The following is a 27,769-nucleotide window of genomic DNA, read 5'->3' on the forward strand; positions in this document are numbered from 1 at the left end:
GTTAGAGAAGTTTCACAAATCAAACCATGGCCCTTAGTCCCCATTCTCATTTGAGAGTTTGATACAGAAATCTGCATCAACTAGAGAATTCTTATTGACCCTGTCAGAACCGGAATGGATGTGCACGTGATTACGGATAACCAGCATGGATGAATAATAAGGCAATAAAGTATATGGCTGAGAGATTTTTAAATGGTTCGACAGTTAGTACTTGAACCTATGTCCACTATTATCTTATTGTTTTTTAAAGCTTACAAAATACAGTATAATTCCTACGAAAATTTGCTTAGAACAATTGTCTAACCCCCTGAAAACAAATTATGATGGGTTTACATATCACTCATTTACATGATTGATTGAGATAAGATTCAAATATGTAGATTCAATATGTAGGATTAGGAAGTTGCATAATCTTCGGCTACCTTAAAATCAGCTTGGGAAATGGGCAATGGGACGTAAAATCAGATTAGGTCCTGACATTCACACCAACCCAAGGATTTAATGATGATTACACGCATTCAACTGTGTATAAGAAGAGGAAGACCCTTTCATTAGGGGGATTCGATCATTTTTTACATTGGAACACTCTCTCTCTCTAAAAGCTTTGTATTTACTTTTCAATCATTTGTAAGTCAGTCCGCTTTAGCGACCTGACCCACCATATCAATACAAATCAGTGGATGTAGGATTTGCTACCTTAGCATCCGAACCACTTTAAAAGCTCTCATTGCATTTATTTCATATTGATAATCCATATTCACGTGCGTTCCTTGTCCAATCAACGCTACGCACGTGTCGATTAATTGGTGCCTAAATCTTGCATCAAGATGTTCCTACAAGCACAAAGCAAGAACCAGATTATCTCCTACTTGGCGGCAATGACCTTTTCAGTTCATCTCTGTTTATCATGGCTTTTGACGGTGAAATATAAGTTTGGAATCACAGGAGCAATGGTGTCCACAGTTATTGCTTATTGGATTCCAAATTTGGGTCAACTTTTGTTTGTTATATTTGGTGGATGCACTGAAACATGGCATGGTTTATCAATTTATGCTTTCAAAGATCTTTGGCCTGTAGTTAAGCTTTCATTGTCATCAGGCGCCATGCTTTGGTAACGTTTTGAAATAAATAGAATTTTTTCTTTCCTTTTTTAATTCTTTTATATGTAATAATTTGAGTTGTCCTTGACGGTCTTGAGATCTGGTACAACACCATCTTGCTTCTTCTAACTGGAAGCATGAAAAATGCTGAGGTTGCCATTGATGCTCTAGCTATGTAATTAATTCCTCACATTCTCTGCCTACTTTCTCCTTTTGTTTTCAATTAAAACTTAAAAAATTTAAAATTTGGTCAACTATGTTAATTAGGTCTTCAGCTTACCTTTTATAATGCTGGTGTTGATGTGCAGGATCCATAGACGGGTCAACTCATTGGGACAGGCCATAAGATTGGACGTCTGTTCAAGCTCACTTCTTTGCAGCTCCCATCCCATCTATCTCGCTCCATTGTTGCTCCTGCCATCTTTTCCCAATTATGGCATTCTCGACTGGGTCATGCCTCTATACCTCGTGTTCGTCTTTTGGCCTCCCAAGGTCACCGAGGTTCTATAGGTTTTGAGTCTTTTGATTGTGTTTCCTATCAACTTGGCAAACAAACTCATTTATCTTTTAATATAAGTGACTCTTTTTCGACTGCACCTTTTGATTTGATTTACTCTAATATTTGGGGTCCTGCCCCCACTCCTACTGAGCGGGGATCTCGTTATTTTGTTATCTTTGTTGATGACTATTCTCGTTATACATGGCTATACTTGTTCAAGCATCGATCTGAGCTTGTTTGTGTTTACAAACATTTCATAAAATGGTATAAACTCAATTTTCTTGTACCATTAAAGTTTTTCGTTCAGATAATGCCATGAAATACAATGACAAAACTCTCATTGAGTTCCTGAATCAACAAGGCACAATGTCACATTGTTCTTGTCCCTATACCTCTCAACAAAATGGTCATGCCAAACGAAAACATTGTCATATCCTTAATATTGTAAGAGCTCTTTTACTTTCTACTTCTTTAACTGAAAATTTTTAGGCTGAAGCTGCTCTTACTGCTGTGTACACAATCAATTAGGTACCCTCATCTATAGTCCACAACAAATCTCCTTATGAGCTTCTCTATGATATGGTTCCTAACTATTCCTTACTTCGTGTCTTTGGTTGTGCATGTTTTGTTACTCTTCCTCCTTATGAACGGACCAAACTAGAACCCCGTTCTCGGTTATGATGTCTTCTTGGTTATGGCTTAACTCAAAAAGGTTATCGTTGTTATGATCCTATCTCCAAACGTCTTCGAGTCTCTCATCATGTGGAGTTTTGGGAACACAAACCATTTACTAGCATATCCACATTCTCCCCTTCCTCCTCTAACCACTCACTCATATTACTGATCCCTCATTGCTCTATTTTCTAACTCTTCTGCAGAGATTCCGAGCTCCTCATACAGTTCTTCCACTACTGCACCCAATCCAGTTGATGCGTTTGATGGACCACCTGCCACACCACCCCTTCCTCAGTCTTCTCCACTCCCTGAACCTCGTCGTTCCGGTCGGGTAAGTGTTCCTCCTACTCATCTTCATGATTATCACTATTTCTCTATCCTTGCCACCCTCCACGAACCTCACAATTATCGTGAGGCTCGTACTGAGCCTCTTTGGTAGCAAGCTGTGTATGATGAATTGAATGCTCTTGTCAAAACACATACTTGGGATTTGGTGGACTTGCCTCATGGTAAAGCTGTAAATCAAGACTCGAACAACTGGATTAGTTGAACGCTACAAGGCTTGACTTGTTGCTAAGGGGTTCACCTAGGAGTATGAGATTGACTATGAGGAGACTTTTGCTCCTGTTGCTAAAATTACATCTTTCAGATCTTTACTTGCAGTTGCTGCTGTCCGACGTTGGGAATTTTTTCAAATAGGTATTAAAAACGCCTTCCTTAATGGTGATCTTACTAAAGAAGTTTACATGCAGCCTCCACTTGGCTATGAGCATCCTTCACATAAAAGTTTGTCATCTTTGTCGCGCACTTTATGGGCTCAAACAGACTCCTTGAGCTTGGTTTGAGAAATTTCAGTTAGTGGTTTCTCAACAAGGCTTTCTTTCTAGCCCATATGATTCCGCACTCTTTCTTAGCACTACTGGGGTAGGTACTATCCTTCTTTTTCTCTACGTAGACGATATGATTATTACTGATGATGATATTGCTGGTATTCGAGATCTTCAAACTTTTCGTAGTCAGAATTTTGAGATGAAGGATTTGGGACATCTTAACTACTTCCTTGGCCTTGAAGTTACTTCAAATCAGGATGGATATTATCTCACTCAAGAAAAATATGCCTCTGATTTACTTTCCAAAGCTGGGTTGACAGACAGCAAGATAGCCACTAGTCCACTTGAGTATAATACTAAGCTTCTAGCCACTAACGGTTCTCCACTTGCAGGTGCAACTCTTTTCGACAGTTAGTTGGCAATCTCATTTATCTTACTATCACCAGGCCTGACATTTCATATGCTGTTCATCTGGTCAGTCAGTTTATAAGTGCACCTCGATCTACCCATTTTGCAGCAGTTCTTCAAATTCTACGCTACATCAAGGGTACTCTGTTTCATGGTCTGCACTTCTCATCCCACTCCTCTCTGGAGCTACAGGCCTATTCTGATGCAGATTGGGCTGGTGATCCTACTGATCGTCGCTCCACCACTAGTTATTGTTTCTTACTTGGTACTTCTTTGATTTCATGGCGTAGTAAGAAACAGTCTGTTGTTGCCCATTCTAGCACTGAGGCTGAGTATCGTGCTCTTGCTGATACGACATCTGAACTTTTGTGGTTACGCTGGCTTCTGAAAGATATAGGTGTTCCTCAATCAATAAGTTCTCCTCTTCACTGCGATAATCGTAGTGCCATCCAGACTGTGCATAATGATGTGTTTCATGAATGTACTAAACATATTTAGATTGATTGTCACTTCATCCGCCATCATCTTCAGCAGGGTGTCCTCCAGTTACATTCAGTTTCCTCTGAAGATAATCTTGCTGATATTTTTACAAAATCCCATCTACCTGGTCGACTTGGTGATCTTATTTCCAAATTCCAGTTGACTTTGCCACCAAGAGTTTGAGGGGGGATGTTAGTATATATATTAGTATCTTATAATATCCCTAGAATATTGTTAGTAAATATATTAGTATCTTATAATATCCTTAGAATATATGATTATTCTTGTAATTAAGCTATAATTTCCTGTAATTATGCTAGGTTAAAATCTTTCCATATAGTGTATTTCCTTATTAACTTTGGCCTTCTCCACTATATATAGAGGCCTCCTTTGTATAGTTTTTACACACAGAAATATACAATCATATGATTCCTCAAAACTCTCTTTATTTCAACACCTCACATTCTCTCCCTACTTTTCTCCTTTTGTTTTCAATTAAAACTTAAAAAATTTAGAATTTGTCACTTTTTTTTTTTTTTTAATCCGAAAGTAATTGATACAAATGTAGATTTATTGTAACGGTGGAATTAATCTCTAGTAAATAATTTGATTTTTCTTTTATAGATTTATGTATTTAGTCTTTTTGTAACAGTATAAAAATCTGTAGCAAATAATTAACTGTAATGAAAAAATTTTACTACAAATTTTTTACAACACCAATTTTAGTATATAGTATAACAGAATCTTCGTGATACAAAAGATGCATTTTCTTGTAGTGGAATTTTATGTGAGCTAATTGTTCATTCTACCAAATTCTTGTTAACAGCCTCAATGTAAATGGTCTGGAAATGATGTTATCCCTTGGTTTAGCCGCTGCAGTGAGGTATCATCGTCTCCATCTTTTCTGCCTTTTTAAACCACTTATACATAATCAGTGAAGTATTATTTCACACTTTCTGATTTTTCAAAGAATTTATCAGAGCATTAATCTGAATATTAAAAAAATAAAAAATAAAATAAAAATAAAATAAAATAAAATTGATCGTTTTGGTTATCGAATCTTCAGTGTTAGGGTGTCGAACGAGATTGGAAGAGGAAGCTCCAAAGGTGCAGTGTTCTCAATCATGGTCACAACTGTTACTTCATTTGCTATTGGATGTGTGCTATTTGTAGTTTTCCTACTTCTCAAGGGACGTCTAGCATACATGTTTATCGATAACAATGAGGTGGCTAAAGCAGTTGCAGATCTATCACCATTGCTCGCTTTCTCCATACTTTTGAATAGCATTCAACCAGTGCTCTCTAGTAATTTTTACCCAGTAGGTTATTATAAATTTTTCCTCATTCAATATATAAGTATATATAATGAAAATAAATAAATTCTTAACAGGAGTTTCTGTTTGTGCGGGATGGCAAAGCATTGTAGCCTACGTTAACTTATCATGCTATTACTTGATCGGGATTCCTATTGGAGCTGCTTTTGGTTATTATTACCATTACGGAGTCAAGGTGAGATATCCTTTCACATTCTTTATTAAATTTGCGCTTGGACTAGGTGCAAGTCGAGCTATCTTTAAACTCTCTTCACTAAGGGCATCATTTTGCCGACATCGAGCCCCCACGAATTTCCTGGGCATTGTTTTGTACCGGAACGGGGATACGTCAATGCAGGTTACGGCTATGCCAGCGCCAGTCTTACATCGCCTTGCCCTTCTTTCTGGTTTTAACTAAATCTTAGCAATGAAATGCAAATTGAACTCTAACTAGTTTCATAACTGACGTTGTCAAAGTTTTGTTGTAAATATTACACTGGAACTTCACTTGTTATGGGAATGCTTATTTCATTGGCTGCATTTATGTGTCGAATTTTTTTTTAAATTTCCATCACAAATATGTTTGCGTTTGAGACTCTTGGATTTCGTTGCATGCTTCTCTTAAAGGTTGTTGTTGCTTTTGCGTACTTCCATTACAATAATTTTCAAATCATCAACTTAATTATGTTGATGGCAAGTTCCATTGAGGATGGACCGTTTCGGTTCTCTCTTCAAAGTGGCTTTTCTTCTCTTAATTATCACACAATTAGTTCTTCTTTCTTGGGGACAATAAAACCAACATGGTCACAAATTAAGGACCTAGTGATAAAGTTTGCCGGCATAAGCTCTCAAATGCACAAAACATTTATACGCACTACTCATCCGATTCCAAGAAAATATATATTGACTAGTTAGCTACTAAACGAAGTAAGAGAGAAACGAATAACTATTGTTGTCTATAGTAGTTAGGGATTCAAGAAAGGGTACAAACTCTTCCTTGAGGATTTCAAGCGTCCTTTCACCTTTATCATAAATTACTTAAAGTAATACTCGTAAGAGATTGAGTTAGCATCAAATGTAATAATCTTTATTGATAAGGATCAATAAAGATGAATCTTCACAATGAATGTCAAAAAATTAAGTAAAAATTTTAAGTCACAGTGTCCCAACTCTCTCTCTCTCTCTCTCTATAATAAACCTTCATAGATTTTGTCATTAGAACTTACCACCTGTTACTATTGGAAATGCAAGGGTGGGGTAGCCCATTTGTAATGAACAGTTTGGTTAAAATGTCAATGTCAAGGTGTTTTTAGAAACTGACCAAAGGCCAAAAAGAATCTAGGATTTAAATAAAATATTAAACTAAAAAAGTGTCTGCATTGAAGCCTTACTTAGCTTCCAATATAACGCCCAACATGGAGGTACATAATTTAAATTATGTTTTATAACCCTTAGTTAATTTTTATTAAAATTATTTTAAGAGAATATGAAGAAAATGTCTTAAACTTGTATTAATGGTAAAATGGTATTTTTACTCAAAATTAATTGAAAAAGTAGAGAGTGAAATGAGGTAGAATTTCATAAAAAATAAAATAAAAATGAGGGTATTATGGTAATTGACTACGGGACAAGGATGGAATTTTCAAAAAAGTGTAAGTGCAAAATGGGAAAGTGAGTTTATAAAATAAGATGATAAGGGTTTGTAACCCTTATTTCCTTCATTCCACCGCCACACTACTCCCCCATTTTCTCTCAAATTCTCATTCAATCCTCCAAGGATTTTGAGGGCTTTTGAGTGATTTTTAATAAGGTTTTGATTCAAGACTTCAAAAGGTAAGAATTCATGCTCTTTATCTATGATTTATTTGTGTAAAAGTTGAGTTCTTATGAAGTTTATGCTTAGGGTTAGAAGAAGTTTTGAATCCAACAAGAGTAGAGAGCTTAGAAGAGAAGACTCAAGCATAAGGTAAGTAAATTCCACTCAAAATCCAACTCAAGTTAAAGTTTAAGAATTCAAGTGAGTAGAGATTTCTTTTAAGTATGCATATGTTATGGTTATTGAGAAATTGAGATGAGATTGATGATGAATTATGCTTGTTGTTGGATATATTTGAATATGAGAAGTGTATGTGATGGTTTGATGATGAGTTGATGGATTTATGAATGGGTTCAATGTTGATTTTATGGAGAGATTTCCACCATGAGAAGGGTGGATTGTGTTGATAAAATTTGATAGAAGTATGGATAGCTTTAGAAGAATTTGAGAGGAATATTTGAAGTGTGTTTTCTTTGCAGGATATGTGATGATTTAAAGGAGTTGAACTCCAATTTTGGATGGTTAAGAAAGAAGTAGAATTATAGTTAAAATAGAGTTTATGTATGCACACATATTGTTTGATGAAATGCCTAAGTGAAAACTGCCATGTCATAGTCGTGACCTTCTGAGTGATTTTTAGGCATCTTACAGATTGAACTGGGTTGAGACTAAAACATAAAATTGTAGCCTTGTCTCTAAGCTCCGATGTGTATAACTCAAGTTATGCCTTCTTGAATGTGACCTATGCAGAATGATTATCTTGATGCAACATTGCATTTGTGCATTTCATAGGTGCCTGAAGTAAGAAATTTTAAGCATGAACCATCCTTATACCTAAATTGTGCATTAAGAAGTAGCTTCAGAAAAAGTAGGAAACCTTGTGAATGAACTACTCTAAGAGTAGAGAGAATGAGAAAAACACAAAGAACAGGTTGGTGCCTTGTGAACTCCACCCAACAGTCACGAAGAGTGGGTTGGTGCTTTGTGAACTCCACCCAGCTGTGCCTCCGGTAAGATGAGGCCGTGATATTCAAGTGAGAAAGAATAAAGAGAGAATGAGTAGAGTCACGAAGAGCGGATTGGTGCTTTGTGAACTCCACCCGGTCGTGCCTCCGATAAGATGAAGCTGTGACTTACAATAGAAAATTAATAAAAGAGAACTGTGTGAAAGAGAAACAGAAAGAGAAAATAAATGAGACGAGAAATGTATAAGGAAAGAATTAAGAAAAAGAGTTACGGGGACAAACGAGTAGATGATTTACTTACTGAGCATTATTTTTGTGCTCACCCCGCTGTTTTTCTTTGTGATTACAGGATCTAGGTGAGAACGTGATTGGATTGGCGTTGGTAAGCGAGGAGCAATAGCTACACTGTCCACTGTTTTGATAACTTTTTGTAAAATGATATCTTATTTAGTAATAAGAATGTTTATATGTACTAAAAGAAAATTTTGGGCCCATCTATTTTTGTTGATATAAATGTATTTTACTTTATGTATTTCTATGAGTATCCTAGTATAAAGGAGTTATTACATTTTGGCATCAAAGCAGAGATTTTGAGATTTGACAGTGTACTATTCTTATCGCCACGACGTCCGATAACCGACTGTGTGAGTTAATTCTTTCCTTACTATAAGTGTTTCTCGAATTGATTAAAAGTGGTTGTTTTATAGATGAGGCGTAGTAATCGAAAGCGTGGTAAGGGTGTGATGAATGAGGGAGAACCTTCTAACCCACCAGAAGCTACGCCCCTTCCCTTGGATGAAGCTAGAGTTCGGGGGATTGTACAACAAGTTATGGCAGAGAGCCAAAAGAGAGTTAGAACCCCCGTGCAGGTACCACCAACCACTACTGTAGAAAGAGAACAATCGGTACCTCCCCTAGTACAAAACAGAAATTGTAACACCCCACTTGAGGTACGTAGTTAAGATTTACTGTATTGCTTAAACATTCATTGATTCAGCTTCAATTAAACTTATATGTTGTTATTTTTGGTTTGTTTGGCCCTTGGTTGAATGGATGTATTGGGTTGGTTGAGTGCTTGCCCTGAAAATTATGAAGACTTGGCGAAATGTTGTGTTACAGGCTTCGCCGGGGTGAAGAAGAATCTTCGCCGCGGCAAAGAGGTGCTGTAGCCCACGGAGTAGCTACTGGAGTGTTTCACCGTGGTGACAGGTCGGCTGAAAAGTTTTATTGAGTTTTAGATATTTTTCCTTAAGGGCAATTTGACCATTCTACCCCTAATTAGCAGGAAAAGTGGGGAGTAAAATGTAAGGAAATTTCATGGAAAATATGTTAGTATGGGGGTGTGTTTGTAAGGACTCAAAGGATATGGATGGAATTTTCAAGAAAGAATAAAGGCAAAATGGGAATGCTTATGTATAAGTTGAGCTAAAAAGGGTTAAGTGTAAAGAACCCTTCATTTCATCCATTTCCACCGCCTCTTCCATTCTCTACTTCTTCTCAAATTTCCTTCAATCTTCCAAGGATTTCTAAGGACTTTTTAAGTAGTTTTTAGTAGAGTTTTAATCTAAAGCATCCTAAGGTAAGGATTCTTGCTTTAGATGAGAGTTTTATTATGTTTTGGTTAAAGTCTTATGTTGTGGTTATTATTTAAAGTTGTAGAGAGAAAACAAGCTACCAAAGGAAAGGAGAAGTATTAGAGAAGCTATTTCCTCACAAGGTAAGTAAATCCAACCAAGTTGAGATTCAAGAAATCTTTTGAGTATAGATTTATGTATGTGTAAGTATGTTGTTGAGAAATTGAGATGAGATGGATGTTATTTATACTTGTTGTTGCATATATTTAAATATGAGAAGTGTTGAGATTGCTTGATGTTGGGTTGAATTTGATTGAGGTGGAACGAAGTTTTGAGCAAACTTTATAGAAGTGTTTTCCTTTGACAAGGATTTAGAGAGTATAAGGGAGCCTTTCTCCCATTTTGGATGATTTAAAAAGAAGAGAAAAGTTATTGTTAAAGTAGAGTTTTATATGCACACTAGTTGTATGATGAAACGCTTAAGAGAAGCATGAGTAAGAGTAGAAAGCCTTAATTTTTGCTACATAGCATAATTGCATCTCATAAGTGCATTAATGAGCATGAGTCATCTATGTGCATTAATTATGCATTAGAAAAAGAGAGTAGAGAAATTGAGTTTAAACTACTCTAAGAGTAGAGAGAAAGAGAGAATGAGTACTAGAGAATAAAGAGAAAGTAGTGCTAGACAAGAGAATATAGTAGGTTATGCGATGGGGAACCTGTGAGTATGGGTAGAGTATTCCCGCATGTACACCGCATTGAGAGAGTGGCATGAGTAACTGAGAGAGAAGTGATGTAGCCCGTGAGGGTGCATGCGGATGAGGGCTATACTCGAGTTTACCCAAGAGAGAGTTTTATACACTCACATGGCCAAGGGTTCCGAATCCATGCATAACCGAGTCTGATCGGCTAGAATGAGTAAAAGTCATGGAGAGTGGGAGTGAGTCCCAGTCGTGCCTCCGGTCAGATGGGGCCGTGACTTGCTAGAGAGAGAGTTAATAGAAAAGAAAGAGAAACAGAGGGAGAGAAACCGAAAGAGAAAGCAAAGAGAGTAATGGGAATTGTAAGGAAAGAATTGAGGAGAAAGAGTTACGAGGATAGATGAGTAGAGGATTTACTTACTGAGCATTGTTTTGTTCTCACCCCGTTGTTTCCTATGTTTTTGTAGGATCTAGGTGAGGACACGGTCGAATGGATGCGGCAAGCGAGGGGAAATGGCTACACTGTACACCTTATGGTTCATAGTTTTGTATATGACATGAGTTTTGTACAAAGAATGTATATGTTTAATAAAAGAAAAATTTGGGCCCAACTTTTCATACTATTTTACATGTATTTTACTATGCATATTTTATGAGAATACAAGTAGAAAGTAGTCATTATAGAAATGAACCAATTTATGGTCTTCCCAGTCAACATCAACCATCAGAGTTTAAGGGTACTACAGACCCGGTAGTGGCAGAGGAATGGTTTAAGTCCGTAGAACGTATAACAGCCTTGTTTCCCATAACGGACCAGAAGAAGATCTGATATGCGAGTTTCTTATTTCGGGGTGATGCCTGAATTTGGTGGGAATTAATAGAAGATACCCATGATATGGCAGTGATGACTTGGGAAGAATTCAGACAAGAGTTTGAGGCCGAGTACAAAACAGAGGACCAAGTTCATGAGAAGGTCCAAGAATTTATCAGTTTATAGTAAGGGTCTAGTACAGTGAAAGAGTATTCAATGAGATTTAATTCCCTTGTCAGGTTTGCACCCGGAATAGTCAATACTCCAGAATTGAGAATAGATAAGTTTGTCCATGGGTTGAAGCCGGAGATAGCTCATGATATAATGACGAATGTTGATCCCCCTCAAACTTATAGTGAGGCCTTGAGGCGAGCAATAAAGGCAAAAATATTTGAGAACAAAATCACCCCAGCAGGTCCCTTGATGGGAGGATCAAATGAACCATCTCCTGCCCCACAGAGAGAAAGATTTGAAAGTGCAAGAAACAGAGAAGTGAAGAATAAGAAGAAGTTTCAGCCAAAGAAGAACAAAAAAGATTGGCAGAATAAACAGCCGAGAACAATGGAGTTTCCCCCATGTCCTAAATGTGGGAAGAACCACCCAGAAGAGTGTTTGAGGGACCAGATGGTGTGTTATAGGTGCCGACAGCCAGGGCACTTGATGAGAGATTGTAAAGCTCCTCTTCCACCACCTGCACAGAGTTCTGGAGATACTACTAATGCCAGAGTGTTTATAGTGGCACAGGGTGAAGCAGAGGCCAGCCCATCAGTAGTTACTGGTCAGTTATTATTCCATGCTATTCCTTTATATGCCTTAATTGATTCAAGAGCCACTCATTCTTTTATATCTTATCGGATGATAGAGAGGTTAGGTTTGAAACCTACTAGAGTGAGCCAACCCATTAAGATAGAGTTACATAATGGGGTTAGTGTTGTGACCCATGAGATATTGTCAGGAGAGTCCGTAGTGATCCATGGTCGGGAGTTAGCAATTGATTTGATAGTGTTTGATATGCCCAACTTTGATGTGATTTTGGGTATGGATTTCCTAGGGAGATATGGAGTAGAAATTGACTATCGGAAGAAGAAAGCGAGATTTAATCTTGATAGTGGAGATAAGTTTAGTTTCGAAGAGGGCCATCAATTGAGTATGTTGATTAGTAGTATGAAGGCTAGAAAGGTTTTAAGAAAAGGGTGTTCGGGGTATATAGCTCATGTGGTGCAAAGTAAAGATGTCCCACAACCAGAAGTGCAGAGTGTGCCAGTAGTCCAGGAATTTCCAGATGTATTTCCGGAAGACTTACTGGGTTTGCCTCCAGAAAGAGAAGGTGAGTTTAGTATTGAATTGGCACTAGGGACAGCGCCGATTTCTGAAGCCCTTTACCGAATGGCCCTAGCTGAGCTCCAGGAATTGAAAAAGCAACCCCAAGAGCTCCTAGATAAAGGTTTTATCCAACCAAATCATTCTCCCTGGGGAGCCCCAATTCTGTTTGTGAAGAAGAAAGATAGGTCCCTACAAATGTGTATTGATTATAGAGAATTGAATAAAGTGACAGTGAAGAATAAGTACCCGCTACCTTGTATTGATGATTTGTTTGATCAGTTGAAAGGCGTCACAGTGTTCTCCAAAATTGATTTGAGGTCAGGGTACCATCAGGTAAGAGTGGTCGAGCAAGATGTGGCTAAGACTGTCTTCCGTATAAGGCACGGGCATTATGAGTTTGTAGTGATACTGTTTAGGTTAATTAATGCCCCAGCGATATTTATGGACTTAATGAACAGGGTGTTCCATGATTTTCTGGATCGGTTTATAGTGGTATTTATTGATGATATCCTAGTTTATTCGAAGTCAAGAGAAGAGCATGAGGAACACTTGAGATTTGTGCTGCAGCGATTGAGAGAAAAGAAGTTGTATGCCAAGTTTTCTAAATGTGAGTTCTGGCTTGATCAGGTGATATTTTTGGGCCATACTGTTTATAGTGAGGGAATTCAGTGGATCCTAGTAAAGTAAAGGCAATCCTAGAATGGCAAAAGCCAAAGACAGTAAAAGAGTTTAGAAGTTTCTTAGGCCTAGTAGGTTACTACCGGCAATTTGTTGTAGAATTCGCCGAGTTGGCTAAACCATTGACAGCTCTTACCAAGTAGAGAACTCCTTTTGCATGGTCAGAAGCATGTGACGAGAGCTTTCAGGAGTTGAAGAATAGGTTAATGACAGCTCCTATATTAGTGCTACCGCAGGAGGGTGTAGATTATGACATTTATATAGATGCCTCATTGCAAGGACTTGATGTTGTGTTAATGTAGTTAGGAAGGGTGATAGCATATGCCTCTTGGCAATTGAAAGAGTATGAGACAAGATATCCTACGCATGATTTAGAGTTGGTAGTCGTGGTCTTCGCATTAAAGATTTGGAGGCATTACCTTTATGGTGCCAAGAGTAATATCTACACCAATCATAAGAGTTTAAAGTATTTCTTTACTCAGAAGGAGTTGAATATGAGACAGAGAAGATGGTTAGAGCTGGATAAAGATTATGAGTGTGAGATTAGGTATCAGTTAGGGAAAGCTAATGTAGTAGCCGATACTCTGAGCAGGAAAGCTTATTTGTCCCGACTCACAAGACAGAAAGAGTTAATAAAAGAGTTATGTAAAGAGTAGATTGAGGTCATACTAGGAATAATTTCCAGATTAGAGGTTCAGTCTACCTTACTGGAAGAAATTAAAGAAAAGCAGCTAATTGATGAGTGGTGTCAGAAAACAGTTCAGCAAGTGCATGAGGGCAAGACATCAGAGTTTAGATTGTTGGACGATGTTCTCTGTTTTAGGAGTTGGTTATGTGTTCCTTAGGATGATGAGTTGAGAAAGAGAATCCTGACAGAGGCTCATGACACACCGTACACTGCTTATCCTGGAGCAACCAAGATGTATCAAGATTTAAAGAAAGGCTATTGGTGGCCAGGGATGAAGAAAGATATTGCAGCATTTGTAGCTAAATGCCTGACTTGTCAACAAGTGAAAGCAGAACACCAAAGGCCATCAAGGTTGCTTCAGCCACTTAGTATTCCTGAATGGAAATGGGAAAGTATTTCGATGGATTTTATTACAGGTCTCCCTAGAGTGCAGAAAGGATATAATGCTATATGGTTGATAGTAGACAGATTGACGAAATCAGCCCATTTTCTTCCAATAAAGGAGAGTACCACTTCGGATCAATTGGCTTAGATGTATATTAAAGAAATAGTAGGACTTCATGGTGTACCCAAGACAATAGTATCAGACAGAGATTCCAGATTTGTCTCAGCTTTCTGGATGAGCTTACAAAGGAATTTGGGTACCAGATTGGCTTTTAGTACTGCCTATCATCCTCAAACAAATGGCCAGACAGAGAGAACAAATCAAGTGCTTGAGGACATGTTGAGAGTATGCTATATGGATTATAAAGTATCATGGCATGAGATGTTACCCTTGGTGGAGTTTGCTTATAATAACAACTATCAGTCTGCAATTAAGATGGCTCCTTATGAGGCTTTGTTTGGTAGATGGTGTAGATCTCCACTGCATTGGGATGAGATGGGCAAGAGAGAAGAGTTGAATATAGCTCTTGGGCCAGAAATGACTCAGAAAATGATAGAAGATGTAAAGTTGATCAGAAGCAGAATGAAACAAGCCCAGGATATGCAGAAAAGCTATGTTGATCTGAAAAGAAAGGAAGTTGAGTTTGAAGTGGGTGACAAAGTTTTTCTGAAAGTTTCCCCCTACAAACAAGGGATGCGTTTTGGTAATAAAAGAAAATTAGCACCGAGATTCATTGGTCCATTTGAGGTGTTACAGCGAGTAGGAAAGGTGACCTATAGATTAGCACTACCACCCAATATGGACAGAGTTCACAATGTATTTCATGTCTCGATGATTTGCAAGTATATAATTGATTCCTTCCATATTCTGAGCATAGAGGACGTAGACTTAGAAGAGAATCTTGTGTATGAGGAGCAACCAGTACAGATTTTGGACAGAAAAATTAAAAGGCTCCGGAACAAAAGTATTCCTTTAGTGAAAGTTCTCTAGAGAAATCATAAAATTGAAGAAGCTACATGGGAGACAGAGCAAGACATGCAGAACAATTACCCGGAGCTGTTCGTTTGAATTTCGAGGATGAAATTCTTTTAAGGGGGGGAGAATTGTAACGCCCAACATGGAGGTACATGATTTAAATTATGTTTTATAGCCCTTAGTTAATTTTTATTAAAGTTATTTTAAGAGAATATGAAGAAAATGCCTTAAACTTGTATTAAGGGTAAAATGGTCTTTTCACTCAAAATTAGTTGAAAAAGTGGGGAGTGAAAAGAGATAGAATTTCATAAAGAATGCAATAAAAATGAGGGCATTATGGTAATTGACTACGGGACAAGGATGGAATTTCCAAAAAAGTGTAAGGGCAAAATGGGAAAGTGAGTTTATAAAATAAGATGATAAGGGTTTGTAACCCTTATTTCCTTCATTCCACCGCCACACTACTCCCCCATTTTCTCTCAAATTTTCATTCAATCCTCCAAGGATTTTGAGGGCTTTTGAGTGATTTTTAATAGGGTTTTGATTCAAGACTTCAAAAGGTAAGAATTCATGCTCTTTATCTATGATTTATTTGTGTAAAAGTTGAGTTCTTATGAAGTTTATGCTCAGGGTTAGAAGAAGTTTTGAATCCAACAAGAGTAGAGAGCTTAGTAGAGAAGACTCAAGCATAAGGTAAGTAAATTCCACTCAAAATCCAACTCAAGTTAAAGTTTAAGAATTCAAGTGACTAGAGATTTCTTTTAAGTATGCATATGTTATGGTTATTGAGAAATTGAGATGAGATTGATGATAAATTATGCTTGTTATTGGATATATTTGAATATGAGAAGTGTATGTGATGGTTTGATGATGAGTTGATGGATTTATGAATGAGTTCAATGTTGATTTTATGGAGAGATTTCCACCATGAGAAGAGTGGATTGTGTTAACAAAATTTGATAGAAGTATGAATAGCTTTAGAAGAATTTGAGAGGAATATTTGAAGTGTGTTTTCTTTGCAGGATGTGTGATGATTTAAAGAAGTTGAACTCCAATTTTGGATGGTTAAGAAAGAAGTAGAATTATAGTTAAATAGAGTTTATGTATGCACACATATTGTTTGATGAAATGCCTAAGTGAAAACTGTCCTGTCATAGTCGTGACCTTCTGTGTTATATTTAGGCATCTTACAGATTGAACTGGGTTGAGACTAAAACATAAAATTGTAGCCCTGTCTCTAAGTTTTAAAACGAGACCAAAACCATAGAAATCCGATGTGTATAACTCAAGTTATTCCTTCTTGAGTGTGACCTGTGCAGAATGGCTATCTTGATGCAACATTGCATTTGTGCATTTCATAGGTGCCTTAAGTAAGAAATTTTAAGCATGAACCATCCTTGTACCTAAATTATGCATTGAGAAGTAGCTTGAGAAAGAGTAGTAAACTTTGTGAATGAACTACTCTAAGAGTAGAGAGAATGATTCACTACTCTAAGAGTAGAGAGAATGAGATAAACACAAAGAGCGGGTTGGTGCTTTGTAAACTCCACCCAGCAGTCACGAAGAGTGGGTTGGTGCTTTGTGAACTCCATCCGGTCGTGCCTCCAGTAAGATGAGGCCGTGACATTCAAGTGAGAAAGAATAAAGAGAGAATGAGTAGAGTCACGAAGAGCGGATTGGTGCTTTGTGAACTCTACCCGGTCGTGCCTCCGGTAAGATGAGGCCATGACTTACAATAGAAAAATAATAAAAGAGAGCTGTGTGAAAGAGAAACAGAAAGAGAAAATAAATGAGACGAGAAGTGTATAAGGAAAGAATTAAGAAAAAGAGTTACGGGGACAGACGAGTAGATGATTTACTTACTGAGCATTATTTTTGTGCTCACCCCATTGTTTTTCTTTGTGATTACAGGATTTAGGTAAGGACGCGGTCGGATTAGCATCGGCAAGCGAGGAGCAATAGCTACACTGTCTACTGTTTTGATAACTTTTTGTAAAATGATATCTTATTTGGTAATAAGAATGTTTATATGTACTAAAAGAAAATTTTGGGCTCATCTGTTTTTGTTGATATAAATGTATTTTACTTTATGTATTTCTATGAGTATCCTAGTATAAAGGAGTTATTACACCCAAACGATTATTTTACCTCAAAGCCAAACACACCCATTCATATATGACATTAAGCAAGAAATGAGGATGCCCAACAAAAATTGAGGGTGAAGATTAGCTATCGGCGATGTCTGGTGATGTTTGTTGAAGTAACTTTAGTAATTAAACAAGTTTCTAAACTCTATTGATAGTGGATGGGAGAACAGTAATGAGTGTTTAATGGGATCTAAAAATTAATTCTTTCATAATTATATTGGCATAAAATGATTATTTTACCTCAAAGCCAAACACACCCATTCATATATGACATTAAGCAAGAAATGTTTGTTTTTGTATGTTTGAAAAATATATCACTACGGGGCCATTTAGATCGGGGGTATATAAGATAACAGAGGTAATCTTTGTTTATTTTGTAAGATTCCGATGTTTGGTTTGTAAGTAATAAAATATTACAGTAATCTTTTATTACAAATAGTGTTTACTATTGGTAATGTGGGGGGTAATTTTATTACCTTGTTAAGGAGTGTTATTAAAACATTATTAGGATAATCTGATTTTTCTACCCATTTTAACCTTAACTAAAAACCATTTCGGACACAATTACCCTCAAATGTCTAGCAAATAACAATTGCCCAGCCCCTTACATTTGAGAAATTAGCTAAAACACCCAAGTCACAAAAAAGTATAAAAGTTAACAAAATACCCCCACTACCCATGACCACTACCGGCCGTGACTCACAACTATCGCCCGCTGATGTCAGTCACCATAATGGTGTATGACCGGCGGGATCTGGCCGGTCGTGCATCGATAAGGCCTTTTCCGGTTATGGATCACAGATCCATGACCAGAAACGACTAGATTTGGCGTTTCCATGGCCGTGAAATGGCCATAGATCTGGCCATTTTTTGGCTATGGATTTGTGATCCATAGCCATATATGGCCAGTCGTGGGCCATTTCGTCAACTACCGGTGATTGCTGACGATGGTGGCTAGCTGTGGGTAGTGGCTTGGGGGTGGGTGGGGGTAATTTTGTTATAAATTAAAATTTTATATGGCTATGGTGTTTTAGCAAAATTTCAAATGTAAAGGGTTAAAATGAATGATTCAAAAAATATTAATAATAAATACTATTATATTAAATTAAAAAAAGAGGGCAATTTAGTAATCTATATAACATATCCACCCATTTATCCTCTCAACCAAACATATTATTCACCAATTTATTCGAACTAACCAAACACATTTTCTAAACATTCTCAGTAATCTTTAAGGTGATCTTTCTTTTCGTTAATGTAATATACTCCTATAATATAATATATATGATCCAAACGCCCCCTACAAGACAAAAAAGATTCCTAGTTGGTGTCAAATCTTAAAGAACACTGTTTGTTGATGGTTTATAGATCGTCTTACTATCCAAAGCGAGTAAAAGATCCCTATATGGATTTTTGATAGGAACCCACCACAACAACTCAAACAATTGGGTTGGACCATAGGTCTTTCATGGGCTTGGGTAAAACTCTCCTTGGAAAATCGGCTTACCAAGGGAGGGTGTATAAGCCCTTATAACCCACATGCCCACCATTTTCCCTTCCAATGTGGTATCCTAACAATTTTCTTGATATTTTTTAACCGTGAGGAATTGCCATGGATATTAATGAATATTGATAATTCTTTGAGGTGTAAAGCCTAAAGGATGTTTAAAAAAAAAAATTCAAAAAGTATTAATTTTTTTATGTTACTAATATTTTTACAGTAGTAATTTAAAAAATAATATAATTAATTGTTTATAAGCATTATTTAAACCAATAATATATAATATATAATATTAATGTAATATTTTAGAGTAAAAAGTATTTTTGCATAAGACTAAAGAGTTGTGTTGGCCAAGGTAGGCCCTAGGGGAGGTTCCATGCTTTGGGGAGGGGTGGAAGGTGGTGGAAGGTGGGCGTTGGCTTTCTTTGGTTTTGTTCCTAATCCGAGGCAAGTCTTTTTTTTTTTTTTTTTTTTTTTTTTTTTTTTTTTTTTTTTCATGGTATTGTATAGGCTACTTTTGGAGTCCTAACCTAAGGGATTATCCTGAGGTAGGCTGGCCGCCTTTGATATACAAAGTTGTTGTTTAACTAAAAACCAAATTACACCTACATACCAAGTCAAGTTCCCATGCTTAATAGACCCAACTAATATGAAGTTAAGTACATATCAAATAAATGACAAAGAATAAGTGGGGTTGAGTTATAGTGGCATAATAGTAAAGCAACCATAAATTACTTGAAGTGCATTGATTCAAGATTTTATATTTCTAGGTTTTAGAAGTTTCAAAGACTTTCTTGTAAAGTCTTATTGTCGATTTATGAACTTTGTGTGCATGTTTGTACTTAAGTACAATTGTGAATTTTTTGATCGTTTGCACATGTGGTAATATCCTATGAATGTGCACACATATTTTTTGTTTTCTTTGATTGTGATTGAACAAAATATGTGGACACATTTTTATTATGTGCAAGCATTTCATTTCCCAGTATAGGTGGCACTTTTCTTTCTTGATTATAGAGTTTTATTTTTATGCAAGATAATTGCATTGCTTTGTCACTTTGCAAGTGTAACTCTTTCAAAAGAGTGATCCAAGGCTCCTTATTGAAAAGTAGTTTGTATGGTAGAGATGAAAAAGTGCAAGGATATAAATTGATCATCTTCTTCCTTGCGTTTCTTTAGACCCGATATTTTGTTACTGTATTGTAGCTTTGAATTTTTCATAGTTTATTTTGATCAGGTTCTCTTTGTTTGTGATTTATCTTTTTCAATCATTTTGTTGATCTTTGAGTGTAGGAACTTGGTTCCTCTTTGTTTATGAGATTAAAGGGAGTTAACCCAAGGAGTTGAAGGGATGCTTCAACCATTGAAGCTTGAGGGGAGCTCAAGTTGTCCAAGAGGATTCTTGGAGGAAGCTGATGGTGATAAGACCTTAAAGAAATCAAACGGTGAAGTTTAATGTATTGTTGAACAGGGAGTTTTACTTTGCTTTATCTAAATTCAACTCTGGATTGTCTTGTAATGTTTTGTGTTATAGTGTATTAGCTTCGATATGGACCAGGTCCCATGGATGTAGGCTAAAAGTGTTTTTAGCCGAACCATGTGTCTCCTTGTGTGCTTTATGTTTGCTCTTGGTTGATTGATATTGTTGTTGTTTTATGATCATTAAACAAATTAGTGTAACACCCATCCATAACCATTTTGCTGTCCTTCACAAGGAGTTGACAAACTTTTTCATTTCCTGTAACCTTGGCCTCTTCAAGGCAAATATGTGCACAAAATAATGCCACATACAACAATTTGGAAGCACGAGTTGGAAGCCAAACTGATCCAACTAACTAAAAACAATCAGAAGGAAACATTTTAGCTTTTTAGAAGATTTGCCAAACACGAGAACATGGCTAGATGCAAAGGTCTGTTTTAAAAATATAAACTACAGTGACTAAAAGTCGATCTTTTATGATTTTGGCTTACAAATCAGTTTTGAAAAAATGGGTTAAAAGTTCTAATGTTGGTATGTGAACACTTTTTGGTAGTTGATGAAGATGTTACTACAAAAGAAAAAGTATGTAGCGGCAAAGGAAGATGCTTAGCTCTGGAAAAATTCCAGAAGTGGGCCCCGTAGCGAGGAAAAATTCTTGTGATGGCACGAAGGAGAAATGTGAAGGCTAGGAGGCCTGCCGTGACAAAGAAAATTTCATGTCACGGCGCAAATGTGATTCACAAACTTAAGTGTTTGATTTTTAGTAATTAGTTTCTAGTTTTAGAGTTTGAGTTTAGGATTAATTGTTTTCCTTTTTTATTTTGAGTTGAATTAGGGAAGTAGAATTTATTCAGGATTATTATTTCGTTTCCTTGTTTAAGTGGGAGAATAGATTTTGTTTAGTTCTATGATTGTTAGCTTTTTCTATATAAGAGAAGAAAAAACGTTGGTTTGTGTGTAATTGAGAGAAAGAAGTTTATCAATAAAATAATGGAGTTGGATGTTTTTCTTTTGTGTTCATCACTTCTTTTTATTTTGTTATTGCTCCAAATTCCAAAAATTGGTATCAAAGCAACCTCTCAATTTCCAACAATTAGTATCAGAGCACCCTATCAATTTTCAACAATTGGTATCAGAACTCTAATTCTTAAAGGCCTATGAGAGATGAAACTTGTGAGAAGATATGTTGCTCTAACAGAACATTGGAGAGAAGAAGCCAATACCAAAAGCGGTAAGCTAAAGTTGTTGAAGAAAGGATAAGTAAGTATGTATAGTGCTTACTTTATATATAAAATAAAAAATAAAAAAAGGCTCCAATAGAAGGGTGGAGGAAGAAGAATGTCGGCAAGAACCAACGAGAGGACTTGACAATGTCCAAAAAAGAAGCACGTCAAAGAACATGTTTTACACAACAAACGATTGTATGAGATCACTCCAACACAAGGGTAGAGAAAGAAGAATGTCGACGAGAGGACTTGACGATGTCCAAAAGAAGAATGTCGAAGAACATGCTTTACACTACAAAATGTTATGTGAGATCACTCCAACAGAAGGGTGGAGGAAGAAGAATGTCGACGAGAACCAGTGAGAGGACTTGACGATGTCCAAAAGAAGCATGCCGAAGAACATGTTTTACACAACAAAAGGTTGTGTGAGACCACTCCAACAAGCAGTTTGGAGGGAGAAGAAATATGCAAGTTATGGTACCAAGATGATTGCAAGGTTAGCCATAAAAGCAAAAAATTTAGGCAGTAAAATAGGATGCAAGATAGCTACAAAACTGGCAGCAAAGTAGCAAGATTAGCTGCAAGTTAGGCATGAAAAGCCATGAAGGCTTGAAGAGCCGTAAAGGCATTCAAAGTTAATTGGATATAGAATCCTATAATCTGAGAATGAAGAACATGCTTTGAAGTTTACTTCCAAAAAGGTTCAAAGAGGAGTCTTGAAATGCGAACACTTTTTTGTAATTGATGAAAATGTAGAAGAAAAAGTATGCAACTGCAAAAGAGGATGTTTAGCTTTGGAAAAATTCCATAAGCTGGTTGTTACGGCGAGGAAAAATACCGATTGTGGCATGAAGAAGAAACAAAGGAGAAACGTAAAGGTTGGGACGCTTGTTGCAACAAAGGAAATTTTATGCCGTGACGTAAATGCAATTCACAAACTTAAGTGTTTGATTTATAAATATGAAAATAAACTTAAATTCACAAACTTAGTGCAAGCCCTATGTCCACTATTCTTGTATTGCTTTCTTTGTTTTCCCTGTGCACAAGTATGACTTACAAAGGTTTAATAAAAAAATCTGCCCCCTAATCTGAATAAAAAGTAAGTGTTGAAGTGAATGCAAAAACGTCATCATTTTGGAGGATTAGTGAAATTTCACCATTTGGATCAGTTCTTTGAATTGGATCCTGACTATTGATTCAACACCAATCCAATGGCTGGAATTCCTACTTCTAGTCAATAATATAAAAAGCACAACAAATTTCAAAAACACCCTTTAGTTCTCTTTCAAAGCATTCTCCTTTGTTTTGTGTTCGTTGTTAGGGTTTGCAATTTTGATCTGAAATTGAGTGTAACTTGTGTGATTCTTAAGTGATTTGTGTTAATCATTAGGAAAAGAGTGGGATAGCTCTTGTTCTAGGGATTTCGTGGGTTAGAGTCTCCCTAAAGTCAGGTTACGGGTTGTATTTCAGGACTATGAGAGGAGGATCTTGAGCGTGTTCTTGAATAGGGCTATAAATTATTGATTCAATATTAATAGTAGTGCAGCGAGATCCCCATTTCAAGAGCTCAACGTGGAAGTAGCTTGCTTGAATCTAGAGCAAGTGAACCACGGTAATTCTAGTGTTTGTGTGACTATTTTGATTGTTGTGTGTGTTTGTTCTAGGCATATTTCAGATTATAGCATAACAATGGTAGCAGAGCTTTTTTGGTAACAAGTCTTTGGGAAACTGGATTCTGGAAATTAGATCTGAAAATCCTAGGGTTTTTTTTGGGTTGTCAAAATTTGGGGCTTTCTCAATTGTAGGGTTTCTTGATCCTATTAAGTGTCCATAGAGCCTATATCTGAGTGACTAGGGTCGATTATACCAAGGGTAGAGAATTAAGGTTGTATTCGAATCTTGAAATTCAAGAACAGTCTGAGTTCTTGAGTCCATCAATTTCTAAACACCAAACCCAAACACTACATCACACCACTTGAATGGAGATCACCCAATATAATGGGAAGATCGACTTCGGGAGTTGGAAGAAGAAGATGAAGGCCCTTCTCTCTCACAACAAAGTCGGCCTCGCATTGGAGAAGGGTCCTAAGAAGTAGACTAAAGAGAAACTGAAGAAGAAGGAGAATGACGAAGAAGCTTATAATCTGATCGTGATGAACCTATAAGACAGTATCCTAAAGAAGGTTGATGGAATTGAAACCCTTCTGGAGTTGTGGAATAAGCTTGAATCTCTGTATGCTCTTCAATCTGCTCCCAATTTAGCTTTCCTCAGAGGTGCCATATTTTCTTATAAAATGGACAATAGTAAGACCATAGAGGAAAACCTAGACGAATTTCTGAAAATGACCCTTATCTTAAAGGGAGTCGATCAAGAATTATAGGAAACCAGTTTGGCCATGATATTACTGAATTCTTTAACCGATGACTACCAAGTAGTCAAGAATGCTCTCTAGTACTCTAGTACTATCCCTAGTGTTGACCTAATAGTAGTAAGTCTTAAAGCTAGGGAACTAGAATTGAAAGTGCAAAAACGAAATGGCAACAACCTATTTGTTAGGGGCAAACTAGAAACTGGCCAACTAGCGAAGGGAAACCAATTTAGTCAGGGGTCCAAAAACAAGAAAAAGGGTAAATGGAATAATAAACAAAAGTTTGAATCTAGGAAATGTTTTTTTTTTTGTAACAAAACTAGTCACCTAAAAAAGAATTGTTATGAGTGGCTTAAGAAACACAAACAGCGAAATACAGAGAGTAATATTGCCTCCACTAAAAGCTTAACAGAAGAACTAGAGGTCCTTACTATTTCTATATCAGATAGTACAAAGTGTGGGTATTAGATTCAGGATGCTCATTCCATATGAGCCCAAACAGAGAATGGTTTTAGGACTTCAAAGATTATGAAAATGAGACTATGTTTATAGGGAACAACCATGCTTGTAGAGTAAAAGGCATAAGCAGTATAACACTCAGGCTTAGCAGGGGGAAATTGATAAAACTGACTAAAGTTAGGTTTATCCCTGAACTCAAGAGGAGCCTTATCTCATTTTGAACCTTAGATGAAGCAGGTTGTTACTATAGGGTTGAAAATGGGTGGTTGAAAGTGTATAGGAACGAAAACATGATTCTGAAAGGGGAAAAAAGGAATGGGTTATATATCCTATGTGGTGATTTTTGTTCAGATTGTTTCAATACTGCCCTAGTCTCCTCAAACTTGTCTATGACTGAAAAATGACACCTTAGAATAGGCCACATGAGCCAGAAGGGATTAAACATTCTGAGTAACCAGGGAATGTTTGATAAAGAGTATGTTTCCACCTTAGAATTTTGTGAGAATTGTGTCTTAGGTAAGCAACATAGGGTTAGCTTCCCAAAGGGAACACACCTAGCAACTAGCTGCCTAGAGTATCTCTATTCTGATTTGTGGGGGCCTGAAAAGGTCAGATCCCATGGGAGGAATAGCTATTTTATGTCTATTGTGGATGATTACAGTAGAAAGGTGTGGGTCTACCCTCTAAGAACTAAGGATCAAGCCCTGTCTAAGTTTATAAAGTGGAAGTTACTTATAGAAAATTAATTAGACAAGAGAGTGAAAACCCTAAGAACTAATAATGGCCTAGAGTTCTGCGATGCTGAATTTGATAGATTCTACAGGGACCAAGGCATTTTAAGGCATAGAACAGTAAGAAAAACTCCTCAGCAAAATGGGGTTGCTGAGAGGATGAATCGAACCTTCCTAGAAAAGGTAAGATGCTTGTTATTTACCTTAGGACTGCCAAATACATTTTGGGGAAAGGCCCTGGCCACTACAGCCTACTTGATAAACAGAAGTTCATCCACACCTATAAATTTTAAATGCCTTGAAGAGATGTGGGCTAGGAGAAGGCCTGATCTAGGCCACCTAAAGGTGTTTGGGTGTGCAGCCCATGCACACATAGGAGGAGGGAAGTTAGAGCCTAGGTCCACAAAGTGTGTGTTCTTAAGGTATCAAGAAGAGACGAAGGGATATAAACTTTGGGATAGAGAGTCACCAGGGGTAAAAATCATCATAAGTAGGGATGTAGTGTTTAATGAAGGGGTTTTCCCTTACAAAGCTACTAACCATGATGTAGGCAACCACATTACCTCTGAAAATACAATCCACTCCACGGAGACTACACCAATTGAGGTGGAGCCTGTGGGTCAACAAGCTAAACCATCTCAACCTGAAGATAAATAGGTCCCAGAAGCTCAACCAGGATCCAATGGTCCTGAATCAAGAAGCTATAACAGATGTACCAGAACCACGGCATGATCAACTGGAGCATTATCAACTTGCAAGGGATAGAATAAGGAGAAAGGTAAGGCCCCCTGCTAGATTTTCATATGCTGAACTAATTTCGTTGCTTTACTTGCAGGAACAGAGGTGCAAAGGACAGAACCTGAATCATATGAAGAAGCTATGAGTTCCAAGGAGAAGGAAAAGTGGAGGGCAGCAATGGAAGAGGAAATGAGGTCACTTGAGGTAAACAAAACCTAGTCCTTGGTCCTAAACCAAAGGACTAGAAGTTGATCCAATGTAAATGGTTGTTTAAGATAAAAGATTGTTTTTTAGCTACTGACCCACCTAGGTACAAAGCTAGGTTAGTTGCTAAGGGGTACACCTAACGCGAGGGGATAGACTTCAATGAAGTTTTTTCCCCCGTGGTCAAATATAAGACCATTAGACTAATGCTCTCCATAGTTGCCATCACAACCTAGAGTTAGAACAAATGGATGTGAGCACTACCTTCTTGCATGGAAATTTAGAAGAGGAAATTTACATGTGCCAACCAATAGGCTTTGTAGACTATAGAGTTCCTAACCATGCTTTCCTCCTGCATAAATCTTTATATGGGCTGAAACAGTCCCCTTGGCAATGGTACAAGAGGTTTGACACTTTTATTTTGAGCATAGGGTTTACTAGAAGTAGATATGATAGTTGTTTTTACTTTATTTTAAATGAGAACATGCCTATATATCTGTTACTGTATGTGGATGGTATGTTGCTAGTTAGTAAGTCCAAGTCAAAGATACTTGAGCTAAAAAGCAAACTCAATGCTGAGTTTGACATGAAAGACTTAGGAAATGCCAAGAGAATTCTAGGAATGGATATAACTTGAAATAGGAGCAAATATGAGTTGAAAATTAGGCAACAATCATACCTTAGCAAACCAGTATCCAAGTTTGGAATAACAGATTCCAAATTGGTTTCTATGCCCCTTGCAAACCACTTTGTACTAAATAAGGGTCAATGCCCAAAAACTAAAGCAGAATTAATAAAAATGGAATATGTCCCTTATGCTAATGTAATTGGATCTATGATGTATGCGATGATAAGCACTAGATCAGATCTATCATTTGTCATTTCCTTGCTGAGCCGATTTATGGCTAATCCTGGTAGTGAACACTAGGCTGCCTTAAAGTGGGTATTGAGGTATATTAACAGTTCTTTGAATGTTGGGTTAGAGTTTTGTAAAAGGCATGCTTCACTTGACTTAGTTGGCTTTGTAGATTCGGATCTTGCAGGTGACAAAGATACGAGAAAGTCTACTACTTTGTATTAATTCACTCTTCGTGGACATTGTATAAGCTGGAAGTCTCAGCTTTAGCACTTTTATCGGCTGAAGCTAAGTATATTGCTATTGTCGATGTGTTCAGTGAAGCTTTTTGGCTGCAAGGGTTATTGGCTGAATCAAATTTGACAGAGGGAAAGGTAATCATATACTCTGACAGCCAAAGTGCAATCCATTTAAGCAAGAATCCAGTTTATCATGAGAGGACAAAGCATGTAGATGTTCGCTTTCATTTTGCTAGAGATTTAGTCACTCAAGGAGTTGAGGAAACTGTCAACTAAAGATAATCCAACTGACATGGGAGCAAAGATTGTCTCCCCTGCCAAGTTCAAGCGCTGCTTGGACTTATTGTTCGTGAAGTAAGCAGTAGGGGCAGGAGCTATGAGGGATCTGGTATGAGCTTGCTGCACTAGAAGAGTTTTTAGCATTCAAGTGGAGATTGTTGAAGTGAATGCAAAAACGTCGTCTTTTTGGAGGATTAGTGAAACGTCACCGTTTGGATAAGTTCTTTGAGTTGGATCCTGATCGCTCATTCAACACCAATCCAACGGCTGGAATTCCTACTTCAAGTCAATAATATAAAAGCGCAACAAATTTCAGAAA

General features: G+C 37.1%; 1 protein-coding gene across 1 annotated transcript; it reads left to right on the forward strand.

Moving 5' to 3' along the window:
• The first annotated feature begins 827 nt into the window (after window positions 1–827).
• LOC116127142 (protein DETOXIFICATION 21-like) lies at window positions 828–27,447 on the forward strand. The gene is made up of 8 exons (XM_031412805.1): window positions 828–1,110; window positions 1,191–1,275; window positions 3,520–3,522; window positions 4,819–4,875; window positions 5,059–5,297; window positions 5,383–5,712; window positions 25,970–26,076; window positions 27,184–27,447. Exons 1-8 carry the CDS (start codon window positions 828–830, stop codon window positions 27,445–27,447), a joined length of 1,368 nt encoding a protein of 455 aa, XP_031268665.1.
• The last annotated feature ends 322 nt before the right edge of the window (window positions 27,448–27,769 follow it).

The sequence above is a fragment of the Pistacia vera genome, unplaced genomic scaffold (genome assembly GCF_008641045.1).
Source record: "Pistacia vera cultivar Batoury unplaced genomic scaffold, PisVer_v2 Contig189, whole genome shotgun sequence".
Classification (NCBI taxonomy): Eukaryota; Viridiplantae; Streptophyta; class Magnoliopsida; order Sapindales; family Anacardiaceae; genus Pistacia; species Pistacia vera.